The sequence below is a fragment of the Asterias amurensis genome, chromosome 8 (assembly GCF_032118995.1).
Source record: "Asterias amurensis chromosome 8, ASM3211899v1".
Lineage (NCBI taxonomy): Eukaryota > Metazoa > Echinodermata > Asteroidea > Forcipulatida > Asteriidae > Asterias > Asterias amurensis.
In genome coordinates this window covers 12,123,077-12,140,716 of record NC_092655.1, presented here as the reverse complement: position 1 = coordinate 12,140,716, position 17,640 = coordinate 12,123,077, and the positions used below count along the sequence as shown (strand labels likewise).

Below are 17,640 nucleotides of genomic sequence, written 5' to 3'. Positions count from 1 at the left end.
ATTTTGCTGTCAAATGATTCTGAGCAATGTAAACAGGAGCTACCTCAAATAGTACTGTCCAAGACCAAGGTCAAGGAATTACATCCCCATAATAGACATAAACATTATTTTATAAAATAATGAATGTATACCCTGAAGAAAGGATCATGTTGGCAAATAAGACAAGTGACATCATCTATCCTATGGCGATGGACTAGTATTAGTAATAGACACCACTGTCCTGTTGCCCTGTGACTCTACAATCCTACATACGTACATGCAAACAGCATAGAGAAAGGACAGAGAAGTAAAGTCCCTGTAATTTTGTATCTAAAAACGAACTGTGGGGTATAGGCCTATGTGACTCGCAATTGCATACTATACTTACGCGGTAAACACGGTAAACGCCTCTGACATGTCTGAGCAGATGTTTTATTGAGAGGATGAATTCTCTAGCTGTAGTTTTGGTGTGGGAGGTCATGACACGTCCATTTTCAACTCCACTCGCTAGTTAGTATACGGGTACTAGACATTCTTTCGTGTACAAAGTGTTCGCATTACTAGACTGGCCCCGCTAAAATCCTACATCGTACGAGCAAGAACAGGGAGTTCACTGCGTCTGGGGAGGTCTGGCCGCGGGGGATGATGGCCCGCTGGACGGCAGCCGCTCGGCCCCGGGACGTGGGCTGAACTTGCTGCTTAGATAGATTAATAAAAAGTTAATTCAACGTAGGCCCTTTTATTTTTGTTCATGAACTGTTTTTTTGTTGTTGGAGTAACCATGGAGGAAGAGATAGATACAAATGGGTTCGTAAAATTGTTAATAATTGCTCAGTCGTATAGTTCAACGGCTGCGACTGGAAATAAGACTAGTGAATTTGGCGGCCATTTATGGGAGTCAAAATCTTGACCCCCATAAATGGCAGAGCGTTTTGTTTCGAGAAAGTTAGCAAAAGTGAAGCAATTCTAAGGCATGTTTGTGTAGATCATTATATTCTACTTTTTTAACATCTTTCCAACCGTAATCATTTTACATCAAACGCTTGTCATAGCCCAAAAACGCCCAACAAAGCGCAGCCCGAAGGCAATGTGTTCCTTTAATTGGGAACCCCCTTTCTGCGACCATTACGCCGGGTGGTCCGGTTGGAGTAGTGGTATTTTTCATTACCTTCCACATTTAGGACCCTGGTTCAAATCCGGGGAGCACTTTGTGGAGGGGGTTTCAGTCACTACCTGACTGTGTGGAGTTTCCCTGAAATAATTATCTGAAGGGACGGGGGTGGGGGGGGGGGGGGGGTCATCGCACCTCAAACTGAAACACACTTGGGCTTGTCTTCTCTTCATTATGGTTCCTTGGCAAGCTGAAAGCTCTTGGCTTCACAACTAGAATAAATTAAATGAACTTGCCACGGTGGTTATGGTTCACTGAAAAACTTCTACCTCCATGGTCAGATACTTACTTCCACGGTCTAATCCCGTGTTGGTAGCCTACAGTGGAAATTATTCTGGTGACAATTTTACACACGGGGCAGTGGCACGCAGCTACACAGTAATTGAAATACAGGCGTAAACAAAGGACATACGCACGTAGCTTTTGCTATCTCTAACTACAAATGTTGCACCAAACTGTTTCATCACTAAAACGTATACATTAATCTAAGCAACACTTTTAGTTTACTCACCAGGCGACTAAAGTTACTATTCCGATAACTAAAACCCACGTAACTGACAGATCCACTCCCAAAATCTCCATTTTGATCAAACCTAACTTTCACGAACCTAACACATACAAATATATAATACATGCACTCGGCGCAGAAATTATTCCAGCCAACTACGGGTAAACAACCTCTGGCACTCTGGTGTGTCGCACTGTTGTGTCTAGAAGAGCAAAGGTCAACGGAAACATTAACCACCCAAACTACGGGGTATCAGAAATGCTAACCAAGACACGCAGGTGACTGGTTAAAGTCTAACACCTCAGTGCATTGATTTCACTCCCTACAGCTAAAAGAAAATCAGGTCAGAGTATTATAATTGGATCACCTGCCAAAACATAGACTTACGGACAAGTCGTTTTATTTAAATGTTTTAGTGCGGTATAAACGAAACGGCTTTCTTGTAACTATCTCGCGAGACTCACTCATGTAGGGGAGAGCCGTTTCGCTCTCCCCGGCAGACATACAACAAGTCTAACAAAAACAGGTATAACTACGGAAGCGTATATAGGACATACCGAAAAAACAATCGGGCTCCACTATTTCGCCCGGGTGAATTACTGTTTCGCTGTAGTTGTAAATACAATACAATTAATCTGTCAAAATTTAATTAAAAAAATGTTGCGTTGTTTAGATATGGCCGAAACTCACACACAGGTAGAATATAGAAAACCACATTCTAAGAAGCATGTATATTCGTTTATGTGTGAAAATGAAAGGTTTTCCAAAATGCATTACACTATCCAAGCTGCTGTACCTCTTACCACGCAAGTTTTCATACAATTCATATTCATAGCCAATGGCTATGTCATTACCAAATGTATACGGACACTGCAGCCGATTTAATGAAACGCTAGGATTAATCCATTCTCGAGTTTAGGACGAGTTACCCGTCCTAACTTTCAAGGGAAGGTACACGTTTGGTATTGCCAAAGACCAGTCTTCTCACATGGTGTATCCCATCATATGCATAAAATAACAAGCCTATGAAAATTTGGGCTCAATCGGTCATCAAGTTGCGAGAAAATGATGAAAGAAAAAACACCCTTGTTAGACGAATTTGTGTGCTTTCAGATCGGAATAAAAGACTTCTAGCTAGAAGTCTTTTTATTATTATAGTGAGAAATTACCTCTTTCTCAAAAACTACATTACTTAAGAGGGAGTCGTTTCCCACAATGTTTTATACTATCAACAGCTCTCCAATGCTCGTTACCAAGTCAGTTTTTAAGTTAATATTTGTTTTGAGTAATAACCAAACGTATACCTTCCCTTTATGGTGGGTTCAAAGCATCACTCAACTTAACTCGTCTTAAGTCCTAAGATTAATCCTAAGTTAGAAATAGTTTTGGTGAAATCTGTGAAATCGGCTGCTGGACTTTAGTAGTGTAGTATAGACTTGGAAACAGTTGTTCATCTGTGACTTGACAGATTGAGTTCAATTCATATTGTATGATCCATGAGCTTTGAAATCAGAACAACCTTTTTAAAATTTGTTTAGCCAATTTTCAAACTGTAGCTCATGAGCCTAATACTAAACACCAGCAGAAGTGGACAAAGCTACTCGAGCTCTCCCCGCAGTGGTATGAGGAACATTAATTTCTAATTAGGATTAGCAAAGATTTCTAACTACAATATTTCAGTATAAATTCATTTCATTTCGCATTCTGCAAACACTTTTCTTTACAAGTATAAAGTAAAGAAGAGAGTCAGAAGTTGCTGCACAGCATACACGTTCTTGGAACGATATCATAACTAGGCCTAGTTCGATACATCTTAATAATATTTCAGTAACCTATAAGATGTAAATAGATATTTACTTAAGATTATCAGAAGAATAATATATCTTATCTCCTCTAATAGTATTTTGTAAAAAAACATTCATTTTTAACAGTAAGTTATCAAGATTTGCATATTTTGTAGTCGACAGAAAGGGTCACTCAACCAGTATACCGGGTGAGATGAAAACAAACGATCATAAAATTTGAGCTTTTATTTTAAGAACATGAACAATTTTTTTTTTTTTTTTCAATTTCTAAGTAGGTGTTGGATTTACCTTCACAATGGTGAAAAGATGGAGACGATTGATAGGCGTTCAAGAGATATACTTGTTTCAATCGGATACCATAAAAACATTTACCTGTATAAGTTGCCTCATGTGACGAGGCCCATAGATGCAATAGTGATGCAATACAAACTACAACTGAGAAAGATGAATTAGTGTTGCAAACTGCTTACAAACCAAAACGGACCTACAGTATAATGTAAACAATACTTAATGGCCTGGGCCCAATTTCACAGCGCTGCTTAACGGTAAGCAAGTTTTCGTGGTTACTGTAGCAGAACATTTGCTAAGGGGCAAGCATATTTCACAGGTTATCAGAAAAAAATGGGTGGCCATATTGCGCGTTTACCATAGATTTGCATTGTGACGTAATTTATTTGCGTGTGGTAAGCACCGGAAGGTTAGCATGCCTTTTCATCTGCTTGCGGTTGGCAGCGATATGAAATTGAAATCGCACAGTAAGCACAAAATCGGCCGCTAAGCAGCGCTATGAAATTTGACCCTAGTGTCTCGACCCTATACTGCAGAGTCTTAAGCCTTCGAGACAAACTCTGCTAGGGTCGAAACGTCAGGCCTTTGACTATTTTTACACAAATCGTAACAAAACTAAATTAGCTTATTTAAAATTAATAATACCCTCTATTGTATACCATTTTCTATCCTACGGTTTAAATTCACTCTTTCATATTATTCTGGGTATTTCAGTTGAAGGATACCCCTCAGTTATATTAGCGGTTATAGGCAGGATGGTCGATTCATAACACTTACAAGCATGAGGCTTTAGTCACACTTTATGGAGTCGGATGTTTAATTGTTCTAATTGAATTAAATTGCATCACCGTTGATTGAAGGGATACAAATCCAACCTCAGAGTGCAGCAGAGCTTGACGTGAAGATTCAAGACCTGTAAACAAAATCAAAGAAATAATTCCATAGGAGATATCGAACCTAAGAGAATTCGAGAAAACAGGAGTCAATTCAGAAACGTGCTCTTAAAGGCAGTGGACACTGTTGGTAATTACTCAGAAATAATTATTGGCATAAAACCTTTCTTGATTACAAGTAATGGGGAGAGGATGATAATATAAAACATTGTGAGAAACGGCTCCCTCTAAAGTGACGTAGTTTTTGAGAAAGAAGTATTTGTCCCAAAAAATTGATTTAAAGACCTCAAAATTAGAATTTTAGGTCTCGAAATCAATCATCTGAAAGCACACAACTTCGTGTGACAAGGGTGTTTTTTCTTTCATTATCATCTCGCAACTTCGATGACCGATTGAGCTCAACGTTTCCAGGTTTGTTATGTTATGCATATGTTGAGATACACCAAGTGACAAGACTGGTCTTTGTTAATTACCAATTTGTTCAGTGTCTTTAACAATACAAGAAAGTAAATTTCTGTTTACTTATTTATGCATATGTTGAGATACACCAAGTAAGAAGACTGGTCATTGACAATATTACCAATAGTGTCCAGTGTCTTTAAAGGTAGTGAACACTATTGGTAATTGTCAAAGACTAGCCTTCACAGTTGGTGTATCTCAACATATGCATAAAATTACACACCTGTGAAAATTTGAGCTCAATCGGTCATTGAACTTGCGAGATAATAATGAGAGAAAAAAACACCCTTGTCACACGAAGTTGTGTGCGTTTAGATGGTTGATTTTGAGACCTCAAGTTCTAAACTTGAGGTCTCGAAATCAAATTCGTGAAAAATTACTTCTTTCTCGAAAACTATGGCACCTCAGAGGGAGCCGTTTCTCACAATGTTTTATACCATCAACATCTCCCCATCACCAAGAAAGGTTTTATGCTAATATTTTGAGTAATTACCAATAGTGTCCACTGCCTTTAAAGGAATGTTACACACTTGATAAGAAACAGAAATCGTGAAGATCACAGATTTAAATCAAACTTACACGGTCTAATGATGATGATAGTAGAAAACATCCCTTGAGATATTTGTGTCTGAAATTTCATATTTGATGAGAAATAAATAATCTTATTTCGCGTTTGGAGTTTATCGTTCGGTGGGCGTTTTATTCAGTTTTGTTTTGACATCGATGCAATGCAAACTTTGAAATCGGTTTTTCACTATTCTCTCGTGACCCAAGATGGCTGATCGATCTCGAACTACGGTTTGTCAGTTTATGTATAATTATGGTGGATTACATAAAGTGCTTACACTGCCAGCAACTTTTTTGCCAGCAAAACCATGAGTCAGCAATGTTCGTTTAAACCTGTACTGGGCTCCGATTACCTTGGTAATATTAATCATCTCTGATCAAAATGCAATTTATTATCACTGCCAGACTGTAGAAGGAAATTATGATTATGTTATGCCACCTCATTAAAACACTCTCATTTGAGAACTGGTTATCACAAACATGATTTGTCAATGTAAAATATCAACTAAAACCAGACTGACAAACTATATCAAGTTAATAGTTATACACCGATGTGTGTTAGCACTGTTACACAAAACAAACATTGGGAGACATTTGAGACGCTTGGTGGCAGCAGACTTACCAGGTAAAAACCATTGTTATCGGTAATGTGCGCATGCTCGGAACTACTTTAACGATAGAAATTAACTGGGAGTCTGCTGCCACCTAGCGTTCCAAAGTCTCACATTGAAACAAAATCGAACACGTGAGACAACTTACCCAAATCTACAAAGGTGTATCAGCAGTAGGATCTGCCGATGGGACAGCTGAAAAGCTACCAGCTGGCCTGGATCCCTTTATACACAGAAACTTCATGATGACCACCCCAATGACCAAGCCTAAAACAAATGTGATCGGGATTATCCACACCAGATGTATTAGGTCTGGTGGAGAAATCCCTACAGATGGACAGTTATCTGGTGGCGGGGGCTCGGATTCTTGCTCCATTGTTTCTGTAAGCACCGGTGTGTTAGGAGGCCACACTCCACACTTAGGGAAAGCCGGCGGTATGGGGGGCAGATCGCTCTGTTCACCGACGTGGAACAATAATGCCATTCCCTCCTGTAAAATAAACCAACATCAAACAATACAACTATAATCGTCAAATATAATCATCACTCCTGGTATTTTTCAAAGACTAGTCTTTTCACTTGGTGTGTCTCAACATATACATAAAATAACAAACCTGTTAAAATTTGAGCTCAATCGGTCGTCCAAGTTGCGAGATAATAATGAAAGAAAAACCACCCAATTGTCACTCGAAGTTGTGTGCTTTCAGATGCTTGATTTCGAGACCTCAAAAATTTAATTCTAAATCTAAGGTCTCGAAATCAAATTCGAGGAAAATTACTTCTTTCTCGAAAACTACGTGACTTCAGAGGGAGCCGTTTCTCACAATGTTTTATACCATCAACCTCTCCCCATTACTCGTTACCAAGTAAGGTTTTATGCTAATAGTTTTTGTTTAGTAAAAAATACCAATAGTGTCCAGTGCCTTTAAAGATGCTTAGTTCAAAATGCAAGCCGAGGAGCCTAATAACAGCAACAGTTGGTTACTTCATCATTACTCAGTCAAAGCGCATACCTCTCTGTTTTTGTTTAAATACAGTTTACAAATAATCCTGTTGTATTCCTTTTAATTTTAATGTACACTGTTTTGTTATCCAGCTAGTAGGCTGCAATGAGCATTTTTTAATAAACCATAATAATAATAATGATAATAATAATAATAATAAAAAATTCCAAATCGACATGATCCCTAATTAAATAATCCAAACAGCTGTAGGTATATATCCCTTCAGTTTGGGTTTAGTATTGACCCGCAAATCGGCACCCAAAGCTTTCAAAACCAAAACCCTGCACTGAAACCTACTGGAAAATAAAGTAGGATAGTGTAACCAAGATATGTTTTCGTTCAATCTCATAACATCATTTTTCAAATTCTCAGGATTTAAGGCCACTCGGAGACGAGCAGCACTTTTAATTGCAAACAACTACACCAGGGATAGCTGCGAAAAGGGTACATACCTATCCCGTTTAAATTGTGTGAGTAGGAATAGGAGACTTTTGGGACGCTTGGTGGCAGCAGACTTGCCAGGTAAATTCCATTGTTCTCGGTAATGTGCACATGCTCATAGCTACGTAAACAAAGGATATTTACCCGTTAGGTCTGCTGCCACCTAGCGTCCCAAAGTCTCCCATTGTGTTCAATTAAAATAATAATAACATTACTGCAGGCTGTAACCGACTTTGGGTTAACATTATAGACACCTATACTTCGGGGCAAATGGTGTCGTGAAATTTTGAAAAAATTATGTTTTGTAAGTGAATCTTGACCAATAATCTATGTCTTATGATGATATAATGCCACGTTGCTATCAAGAACTTCATTGGACTCGTTCACAAGTTTAGATGCTTGAAAAGGAAGAACAATTTGTTTCATTTGACCGAACACAATCCATCTACATTCACATCAAGATTCCTACTTTCAAAACTAAAAGGTTGCTCTTTAACCTCTTTCCTGTAAAAGTAATTTACCTCAAGATGAAATTCGATGTGGCAGTGGAAAATCCACCATCCGGGGTTCCATGTATTAATCTTGAATATTGTGTATCCACCGTTCGGTACGATCACCACATCTTTGTGGGGGCCATTGTGGTTGCGAATAATTTTACCTATCGAAAAAAATTAAATAAAAACAAATGTATTATTGAAGCAGGACCTTCACCTACACACAATTATTGCAAGCTCGCATAGGCCTAGAATCTTGGACCATGTTCCTTTTTTGTTTGTAGTCGATTTTTTTTTTTTTTTTTTTTGCAACAGCTCCCATTGGTTTAGTGAACGTTTTCCAACCGGGGATCCTCTTTTCCTCTTTTGTTATTTCGGTCTCGGTTTGAATGTGTTTACCTACTCACAACCAACAGATTTGATTTGTTGGGTTCTTCCCGTTGTTCTATGTTCTCTTTTCTGAAATTCTCTGTGGGGTAGGTCTTTCACGAGAACAAAAAAAACGTTTTAGGGTAGAATTGTTCTATTGTTAGAAGTACCCCGTAGGTAGGCGTGTGTAAGGGCATCCGACCGGTTTGTGGGGTCCTGCTATTTGTGCTCTATTATTCCTTTTGCAACAGTATTCCCGTGTGGGGTCCAAGTTAAACAAATAACTCTCTGGTGGGGTAAATTGTTCTATCGTCTAAAAGCCCCCCCGACTAGGGCACCCACGTAAGCACACACAGCTCTGAGTGTGGACACTCCTTTGTTCTGTAAATGCTATTCTTCAACACTGTAAATGACATCCGCGAAGTATGTAAGTCCACATAGTTTTTCTAGTCCCTGCGTTATGTGGACCTCTTTTTATCCCAGGTCCACAACGTGGCGTAAAAACACATTACTCTCTAAATGTAAAAGAGTGAAAAACACCACTCTTTACATTTCGAGCTGTCCCTCATGATGGCTCTTCAAAAAGAGTGGTGGTTATTTCCCTCTTTCAGAGGGGTTTTCACTCCATAAAATCACTCAAAAAGTTGTAAACTTCAATCTTAAAGAGTGGAAGACGACTCGAAAAAGAGTTGTCCTTCATATGGCTCTTCAAAGAGTGCTTTTTCACTCTTTTACATTAAGAAAGTAGCTAGAATAATAAATGTTGATGCTATCCCATCCAGTGACGCTATACATCTGCTGGCTTGTGGAATTTGAAAGTTGTTTTTGTGTCAATACAAGTTCAACTGTCTAGACTATTTCCAATTGTGTGTTTTTTTACAGGGAAGTTGAAAGTTAGTAAGTTGCCCCAAGCAAAAAATCGTTACTAATTGGCAACGATTCCCGGGCGGATACGATTGCATATGCAAAACCGTCCGGCGGACATTATTGCATATACAATAATGTCCTCCGGATAGTATTGCATAGAGGACACAATTGCATGCGACACCGGCATTGGTACCATCTCAACACATAGGACTCCTTTCTCAAGACACACCAATTATGAAGACATACTGATCAGATGTTGGTCCGGGCTACATTTAGGTACATGTTTGGGGCTACATTTAGGTCAGGCTACATTTAGGGCTCGGGCTACATCATGGTGCCGCACAGATGTCACTGAGCACCCATCCGTTGACATCGACGGGGACTCCATCATGTCTATCAGTGTACGTTTGTTGTAATAAAAAACACAAAAAACATTGTTGTTATAGACTTTTTTGCTTCTTAATTCATTTATTTGTACATCTTTGGTGTATCTTATAAATAATACTGACCCTCTCTGTCTAACTCGCGGATATCCTCAATGGTTGTGGCGTCCCCAGTCTTGTTCATTGCTATAATCCTATACTGCATGCCATGAAGATGCATCGGATGCAATACTGAAAAGTTTCTTACGTTAGGGTTAAACACGACGATTTCTTTTTTCTGGAAACAGGAGAGAAAAAAGGGGGAAAACGTTTACTTTCATTTGTATATTATATAGACGAGAATTTGCCCAAAGCCGTCGCCCATGTTCTCAGGACATGTCCTATTCGGCTATCAAGATGTGGGAGGGAGGCATTCGTCAAACACACACAAGTGAGTCAAAGTTGTACCGTGGACTTTCTATTGTCCCTCTTTTGTTTATATTACTCTTACTTTTTTGCAACAGCTATGCCATTGGTTTTGTACACGTTTTCCAACTGAGGACCTTTCCCGAACCGTGAACCCAAATGTCCTCTTTTGTTGTAGGTTCCCTGTTTGAATTTATATACCTACTCACCATTTTGCTCATCCATATCCAAATAACCATTCGGTCCGTCCAACCAACAATTCACCACTTTACAAACAACCACCCCTTATTTTATGTATCCAGTCATACCTGATATTGCCGCAAAAACATAATGGTCAACGTAGTTTTCAACTTGTTGCACCTCATTTATGAAACAATCTTCCTCTATACACATCAAACAAGCTACCACTATCTCAAGTTTCAAGACTCTTCTCAAAGCATCTTTGTTCAATTCATCGATACGTGATTTTCTTCCTGAGCGCTTAAAAACTGCAGTTATTAAGTTATTAATTAAATCTATTTTCCAACCAACCATCCATCTACCTATAACCATACCTCGTCCACCTTGAGCTCAATCGTATGGATACATTTGCACAGTTTTGTCCCGTTGCATTCACCTTGGCGGGAGCTTTCTTGGTTGCAGAAGGCACTCGCCGGAGTGTCATTGTACTGAGACAGCAGCGGGGAAGTCGGGAAGTGGAATGATATATCATTGATCTGGGGATAAGTTTGTGACTTGTTGGTGTCCGGATCGATGCGCTTCCCAAAGTCTACCTTCAAATAGTACTGATCTTGAGGAGACGTCTGAACAGAGTATGTGTCCGCGTATTGAAAACCCCGACTTTCTGTATAGGAATCAACACTGGGAAATTATGATACAGACTTAAAGGCAGTGAACACTATTTGAAATGTACTCAAAATAAATATTAGCATAAAACCTTACTTTGTATGAGTAATGGGGAGCTGTTTGTAGTATATAACGTTGTGAGAAACGGCTCCCTCTGAAAACGTAGTTTTCGTTCATGAAGTAATTTTCCACGAATTTGATTTCGAGACCTCAGAATTACATGTTGAGGTCTCGAAATCAAGCATCTGAAAGCACATAACTTCGTGCGACAAGGGTGTTTTTTCCTTTCATTGTTATCTCGCAACTCCGAAGACCAACTGAGCTGCAATTTTCACAGGTTTGTTATTGTATGCATATCTTGAGATACACCAAGTGAGAAGACTGGTCTTTGACAATAATTTTGCCAATAGTGTCCAGTGTCTTTAAAGGCACGGGACACGCTCGGTATTATAATTTTCCAAGACCAACATTCTCACCTTGTGTATCCAAACATGCATAATAACAAACCTGCCAAAATTTGGGCAGAAACTCGTGGAACTATAAAAACAATTGTGTGTGTATGGCGTGTAGAGACGATTTTAAACAAAAGTGCAATTTTATTCCTAATAAGTATAGCTATGCGCTGTTTATTAAAGGCAGTGGACACTATTGGTAATTACTCAAAATAATTATAAGCGTAAAACCTTTCTTGGTGACGAGTAATGGGGAGAGGTTGATGGTATAAAACACTGTGAGTAACGGCTCCCACTGAAGTGACATAGCTTTCGAGAAAGAAGTATTTTTCCACAAATTTGATTTCAAGACCTCAGATTTAGAATTTGAGGTCTCGGAATCAACCATATTTTACGCTCACATTTTCGTGTGACAAGGGTGTTTTTTCTTTCATTATTATCTCGCAACTTTGACGACCAATTGAGCTCAAATTTTCGCAGGTTTGTTATTTTATGCATATGTTGAGATACACCAAATGACAAGACTGGTCTTTGTTAATTACCAATGTGTCCACAGTTTCTTTAACAATAAAAAAAAGTAAAATTCCGTTTACTAAGTTGTTATTAAGTGTGAAGTGACTCAAGACGCGGGGATGAACATTCCCTTTGCCTTTAGATTTTAATCAAAATTTGTTTTGAGTAAAACTAACCCGTCGTAGCGTTAACTTCGGCCAGAGACCTATCGGGAAAAGCCTTCCACCGATCGTTCTTGTCGCCAAACTGCACAATATCAGGTAAAGGAACATCAGAGGCTGGAGCTTCAGCTGCTCCATCGTAGTGAAGGAAAGCCACCTGCTTAGTTGGCCCCCCTGCAACGTTCGTGCAATCTAAACCAACCACTTGTATCTCGTAGTTATCTATGGACTGGTTGGCCGTCAGAACGAAGTCATATCTCTCACCCGAGCTGATTCGGAAATAGTCCACTGCCAGAGGTTCGAACGAAGCGCCGTCACTAGCAATCATGAGCAGCGAATGGCTCACTACCGAGAACTGCATATTGCAGAATGAGGTAGCTCCGCTGATAACTCGGAACCGATATCTTAAACCTTGACTGACATTGAAGACTTCCACTGGGGGGTGAGGAAAACTACCGCCTTCAAATACACCTTTGCCTGAAGAGAGAAAGAGACACAAACTAAGTCCGTCTTCAGAATTGTCAGTGTAACATCATGCAAAATAAGAGTCATAACACTGTTAAGATTTATAAATTAGTGTAATATCGGCAGCGTATAATTATCTAGACTTGATTTCAAGTCTGATACTGCGCTTATTTCTCTGCATTCCCCACGCAGATTTGCTATCACACGCTCTTTACACTTGGGATCGTAGACCAATGGCGAAGTTTAATCTGCAAAAAGGCATTATTTCAGTCAATAATGTGTTGGAGTCAAGTCTACAGCGTATTGCACCAGAACACACTTTAAACCATTCCATGGTGCTTTTACGTCTCCTTATTCAAACTTAGTCCCACATACCTTGCAGGAAATAATGTACAGCGCCAGGAGCGTCACTGACTGACGGATAGGCGCGCTATATAAGAAGCCAATATTATTATTATCATCATAAGCATAAAATCAGTGTAATATTATTATAGTGTTATATCATTATATCGGTGCAATCGTTACACCAGTGCAAAAAAAATGTCAGCCGTATAGAAAGAACAATTGCCTCCCTCTCTACCCAAATGTACCCTTGGGCCAATTTCACAGAGCTGCTTAAACACAAAAAGAGCTAACAACACAAATATGCTGATTAGAACCAAGTTACCATTCAGAATACCATGTCACATGTACAATTTGTGACTGGTATCCTGCTAAGTTTTGCTATAACAAACTCTGTAAGCAAAACTGTCTGTTTAAGCAGCTCTGTGAAATTGAATCCTGGTGGTACGTTATGCAACTGTATATTTACCATTGATTAAGATGGAGCTTACGTCAGGGGCGTCTGCCCAAGTTTGCTGCTCAAAGAGCGTGACCATTGTTTCATGGTACCAGTCGTTTAGGAAGATCACATCCTCTGCCTGGTCTACATCGTACAAGCTGCCATGAGGGTCGCTTCGAGTACTCTCACGGATGATGAACGACCCCATCAAGCCATCTCCACGCTGCAGTCCGCTGTGGGAGTGGAACCAATGCGTGCCGGGCTCGTCTTGCGTAAAATTGTACTGGAATTGCCCTGGTGAGGGGATGGGGCACTGGGTGACCATTGGCAGGCCGTCCATGTACTGGGTACCATTCATGAACAAACCGTGCCAGTGGATTGATGTCCCTTCGTTGTTAGACATTCGGTTCAATATGTTGACTATAACCGTATCACCCCTGCAAATCTGAAGATCAAACGTGAGAAGAGTCATGGCAAGGAAACTTTAACAATCTTAAAATAAAACTTTGTTTTTCACAGGGAACTTAGGACTAGTCCTAACTTAGGATTAGTCCAAGGCGATGTTCAAAATTGTTGGGTAGTCTTATGGTTACACTCGTCCTAACTCGAGATAAGACTAGTCTTAACTCTTTGCGCAACGTTTGTGCCCAACTTGCGCCATAAACGTTGCGCAAGTGGACTTACGCAGTTGCGTAAAATTTCGTGAAATCGGCCCCAGGTGGTATAGTCACTTCAACAACCTAGACGTAACATTTCATTTGTAACGACTATATTTTAGACGGAACTTACGTTTTACGAATTCCGATTTTCAGGGTTATTTATTTGCCACTTTAGTACAGTTGGAACGACAACGGTATCATAAAAAAAACTCTAAACATGACAATCGGTAAAAAATGTGTTTACTTTTTAAATATTTGTATGACGTAGAACAAGTTATAATATGTTTTAGTTTTGATCATGGACATGAAAATTAATGTTAAATTGAATCCCGACATCCAGACACATAATAGTGCTTCTTTACCACTTAAAATTGCACAGCGCCCTCTATTGAAATCATTCGCCAAGTTGTGTTTAATTTAAGGGCATTGACAAAGTTCAAAATGAGGGCAGGAGGTCACACAATCATGAAGGTAGCGTAAACATCTTGGCCCTACCTCTGCGCTTACAATCGTGATTCTCCGCTTCCGTGCTAGTCTTGAAGTCAAGACGGTAATTGTTAAGCGCGGTGCAGTTGGAGCGCGGTGCATTTACGGGGACGGTTCACACCGATCCGATTATGTGTGTGAGTCAGTCGCACGCGCTACCTACGACCGTTGCATGTGTATAATCGCACTGTGACTGTTGCTTGAACGGCAGACAAATAGGCAGCGCCCAACGACTTGTCATCAAGTCTACTTAAGTCTACTTAATACGTGCAAGCGCCGAATTACTGCACTAGCTGTGTTTAGCGTATAATGTGTTAGTAACGTTGAGTTAACGCAAGCGCAAAAGCCAAAATTCACAGCTAGGCCCCGCAAGCGCAGATTCTTTGCTTACGGTAAGCAGAACCACGAATTCTGACCCAGATGTCACATTTCGACATAATTGTGAACAACGAGCCATATTCAATCCCCGTCCATAATTACCTCTAACCTCGCATGTATTTTACATGGATATTCACAGTCAAATCATACGCACATAAATACATATCAAACAAATTCGACCAATACAAATTAGTCACTGCACGTTTATCCAATAAAATCATTGTATCAAATGATATCACTGTATTTGTAAAATCAATACTTTTTTTTACCCTAGTGGACCAGTCTTACACGAAGAACAATGTATAAATCAAAACCTTGCACTCACCTGTATACTTGGAGCTGGAAATACGCGGTTCATGAGACTGACAGGACGGCCCACACCATCAGCAGTAACACACTGATGATTACTAGTACAGTCAATCGTTGTATTCGGACAGTTGCCACACTAGAAATAAATAATGTATGGATTTATCCGGAAACCATGGCTGGATTTCACAAATTAGATCGTAACTTAGACAAAGCTCAGTTTTAATAATCCCTAGGACTAGTCCTATTGTTAGGACTAGTCCAAACTCTTTGTGAAATCGACCCACAAGCTCTTTGTAAAATCGACCCCATACCTCATTAGTCTTTTCAGAAACAACAAATTCAAACTGAATTTCTTGTGTCCAATAAAAACAAAAAAGTTAATTTGGTCTTCCTTCATGATTGGTGCTTGTATAAGGTTGGGGTCTCTTCAAACGCTAAGTAGATGGCGTAAACTAAATTTGGAAAACTATTATCGGTAATACACCTTTTCGTATAGAATAATCTAAGTTTTATTGAAATAAAGATTTGCTCACAAACCTGATATTAGTTTTTATTTATTTCTCATCAAGTAAGACATTTCGGACAGACATTTTTCAAGGGATGTTTTCTACGTTGATCATTATTAGACATAAGTTTTGTGTAAATCTGTGATCTGAGACGAGTTTTGTTTTATCGGAATGAACACAATAATAGCTGGAAATATAGAACAGTCTAACAATCAGTATATTTGTGAATAGAATCAAGTAAGTATGTATAAAATACTACCAACCGGTTCTTTTGCCATAGTGTAGAACCAATCCAGAGTCCAGTCAAACTGACACGTCATTGGTATTGACGGTAAATCGCATGAACGATAACATGGGTTCACATCCGATGGTCTAATTGAAGCAACCAATGGAAGAACTGTGTTTAGAAGAAGAAAAAACTCATTCATAAATACCTCAGACAGTTTCGCTAATCCTATTGGTGGAGAGCGCGTCACGTGGGGGTGTTTAAACCTTTGATAATGACCAGTATTTATAACCGGTTGTAAGCGGATACTCCGCGCTAGTCTTGGTGCAAGACGGTTCTTGTTACGGGCGATGGGGGCGCTGTCGGTAAGTTGGCCGCGTTTTGTGTGAAAGGAAAAAGAGAACGTGTTGAACCAAGACTATACGCGCACGCGCACGAACGGAGCTGGAAACTGTCGGAAATAGACGTCTCAGTCATAATAATGCAACACACGGGCGTCGTACATGGGATGTACATACAGAGCTATCAATCACCGCGGAAACGGATAAGTTCTACAGAGTTTCTTACTTTATTACGCCTTTTATTAAACCAAAAAGGCATTTATTAATGGGAATAAAAGAGTAGTGACTCGTTCTTTCAAGGCCGTTCAAAACCTTGCAGGGTCGTTGCCGTGTGATAAAGACCCTACCGGTTTAACAACCGTGAAAGAACTCGTCGCTACACTTTTATTCCCTTATTTAAGTTATTTAACACAAACAAATCCCACGTAAACATGGGATTTGAGGCATTGTAAGGTGATGTTATCAATAGTAGGTTTGCGGTAACATAGGATTGTGTGTTCAGAACCGTCTTGCTTTATAATTATTCTACTAACCGTTAAGTAAATCTTTGGGAATTTGGAGACTTCTCAGTTCTGAAAAGAACTGTCTGGCTTGTCAAGTTATCTACCTGGGCGGAGGATAGCAAATCGGCAGGGAAAGTTTTAATAGTGGATCGTTATTCATTTCACTACCGCGGTGTGAGTTCTTAATGATCACAATATTTCGACCATAGCTTGTTGCATTAGGAGCCAGTTCTTCCTTCCTCCATAGTTTAACACAGTGCAATGCAACGTTTAAAGCAATGCAGTTATAGGAATAGTGTGTTCGTCCAATGAAAATATGTGTTAACTATTTGGGTGATCACTGATCATCTTCATCAAGGGTCAACATAAAAGTAAAATTGGTCACAGAGGTGTAGTTTGGATTCTTGGCGCAAGCAGGCAAGCATCTCTTCTCAAATACATACAATACATACACAACTTCGGATGGGACGTAAAGCCGTTGGTCCCATGTGTTGTGTAAACGCATGTGAACCCAGTGCACTAACGAAAAGAGAAGGGGTTCGCACGGTGTTCCTGGCTGTGGCTTCTGTATACGCCATATAGCACCTTGTAAACCCTTAGATGCTAAATAGTTGGGTCTCAGAATTAATTACTGCAATAACCTATCTTTCTGAAACGCCCGGTTGAGTACCTTGTTTGGTAGATACGTGCATTGACTGGCATAGAGGTAACTAGTGCACGTCTATACCCCGAGGGACTTTGAGTGACCAGAAGAGCGAACTGTTTCCCTC

At 39.6% G+C, this 17,640-nt stretch overlaps 1 protein-coding gene across 2 annotated transcripts in view; it reads right to left on the bottom strand.

Moving 5' to 3' along the window:
* Nucleotides 1–17,640, bottom strand: part of LOC139941199 (cytochrome P450 3A24-like) — a 63,539-nt gene that overhangs the window by 25,294 nt on the left and 20,605 nt on the right. The window contains exons 2-10 of one of the 2 annotated variants that reach the window (XR_011786564.1): nucleotides 16,064–16,197; nucleotides 15,311–15,430; nucleotides 13,493–13,907; nucleotides 12,232–12,693; nucleotides 10,799–11,088; nucleotides 9,966–10,116; nucleotides 8,248–8,384; nucleotides 6,430–6,771; nucleotides 1,662–4,664 (exon numbers count right to left, since the gene is read on the bottom strand). Coding sequence is in view for 1 of the 2 variants with exons in the window: in XM_071937660.1 (XP_071793761.1) it covers nucleotides 1,662–1,732 (71 nt within the window). In the remaining variant the exon portion in view is untranslated. Of the gene's footprint in view, nucleotides 1–1,661; nucleotides 4,665–6,429; nucleotides 6,772–8,247; nucleotides 8,385–9,965; nucleotides 10,117–10,798; nucleotides 11,089–12,231; nucleotides 12,694–13,492; nucleotides 13,908–15,310; nucleotides 15,431–16,063; nucleotides 16,198–17,640 lie in introns of those variants that run through there. The other variant, XM_071937660.1, reaches the window with a different exon arrangement.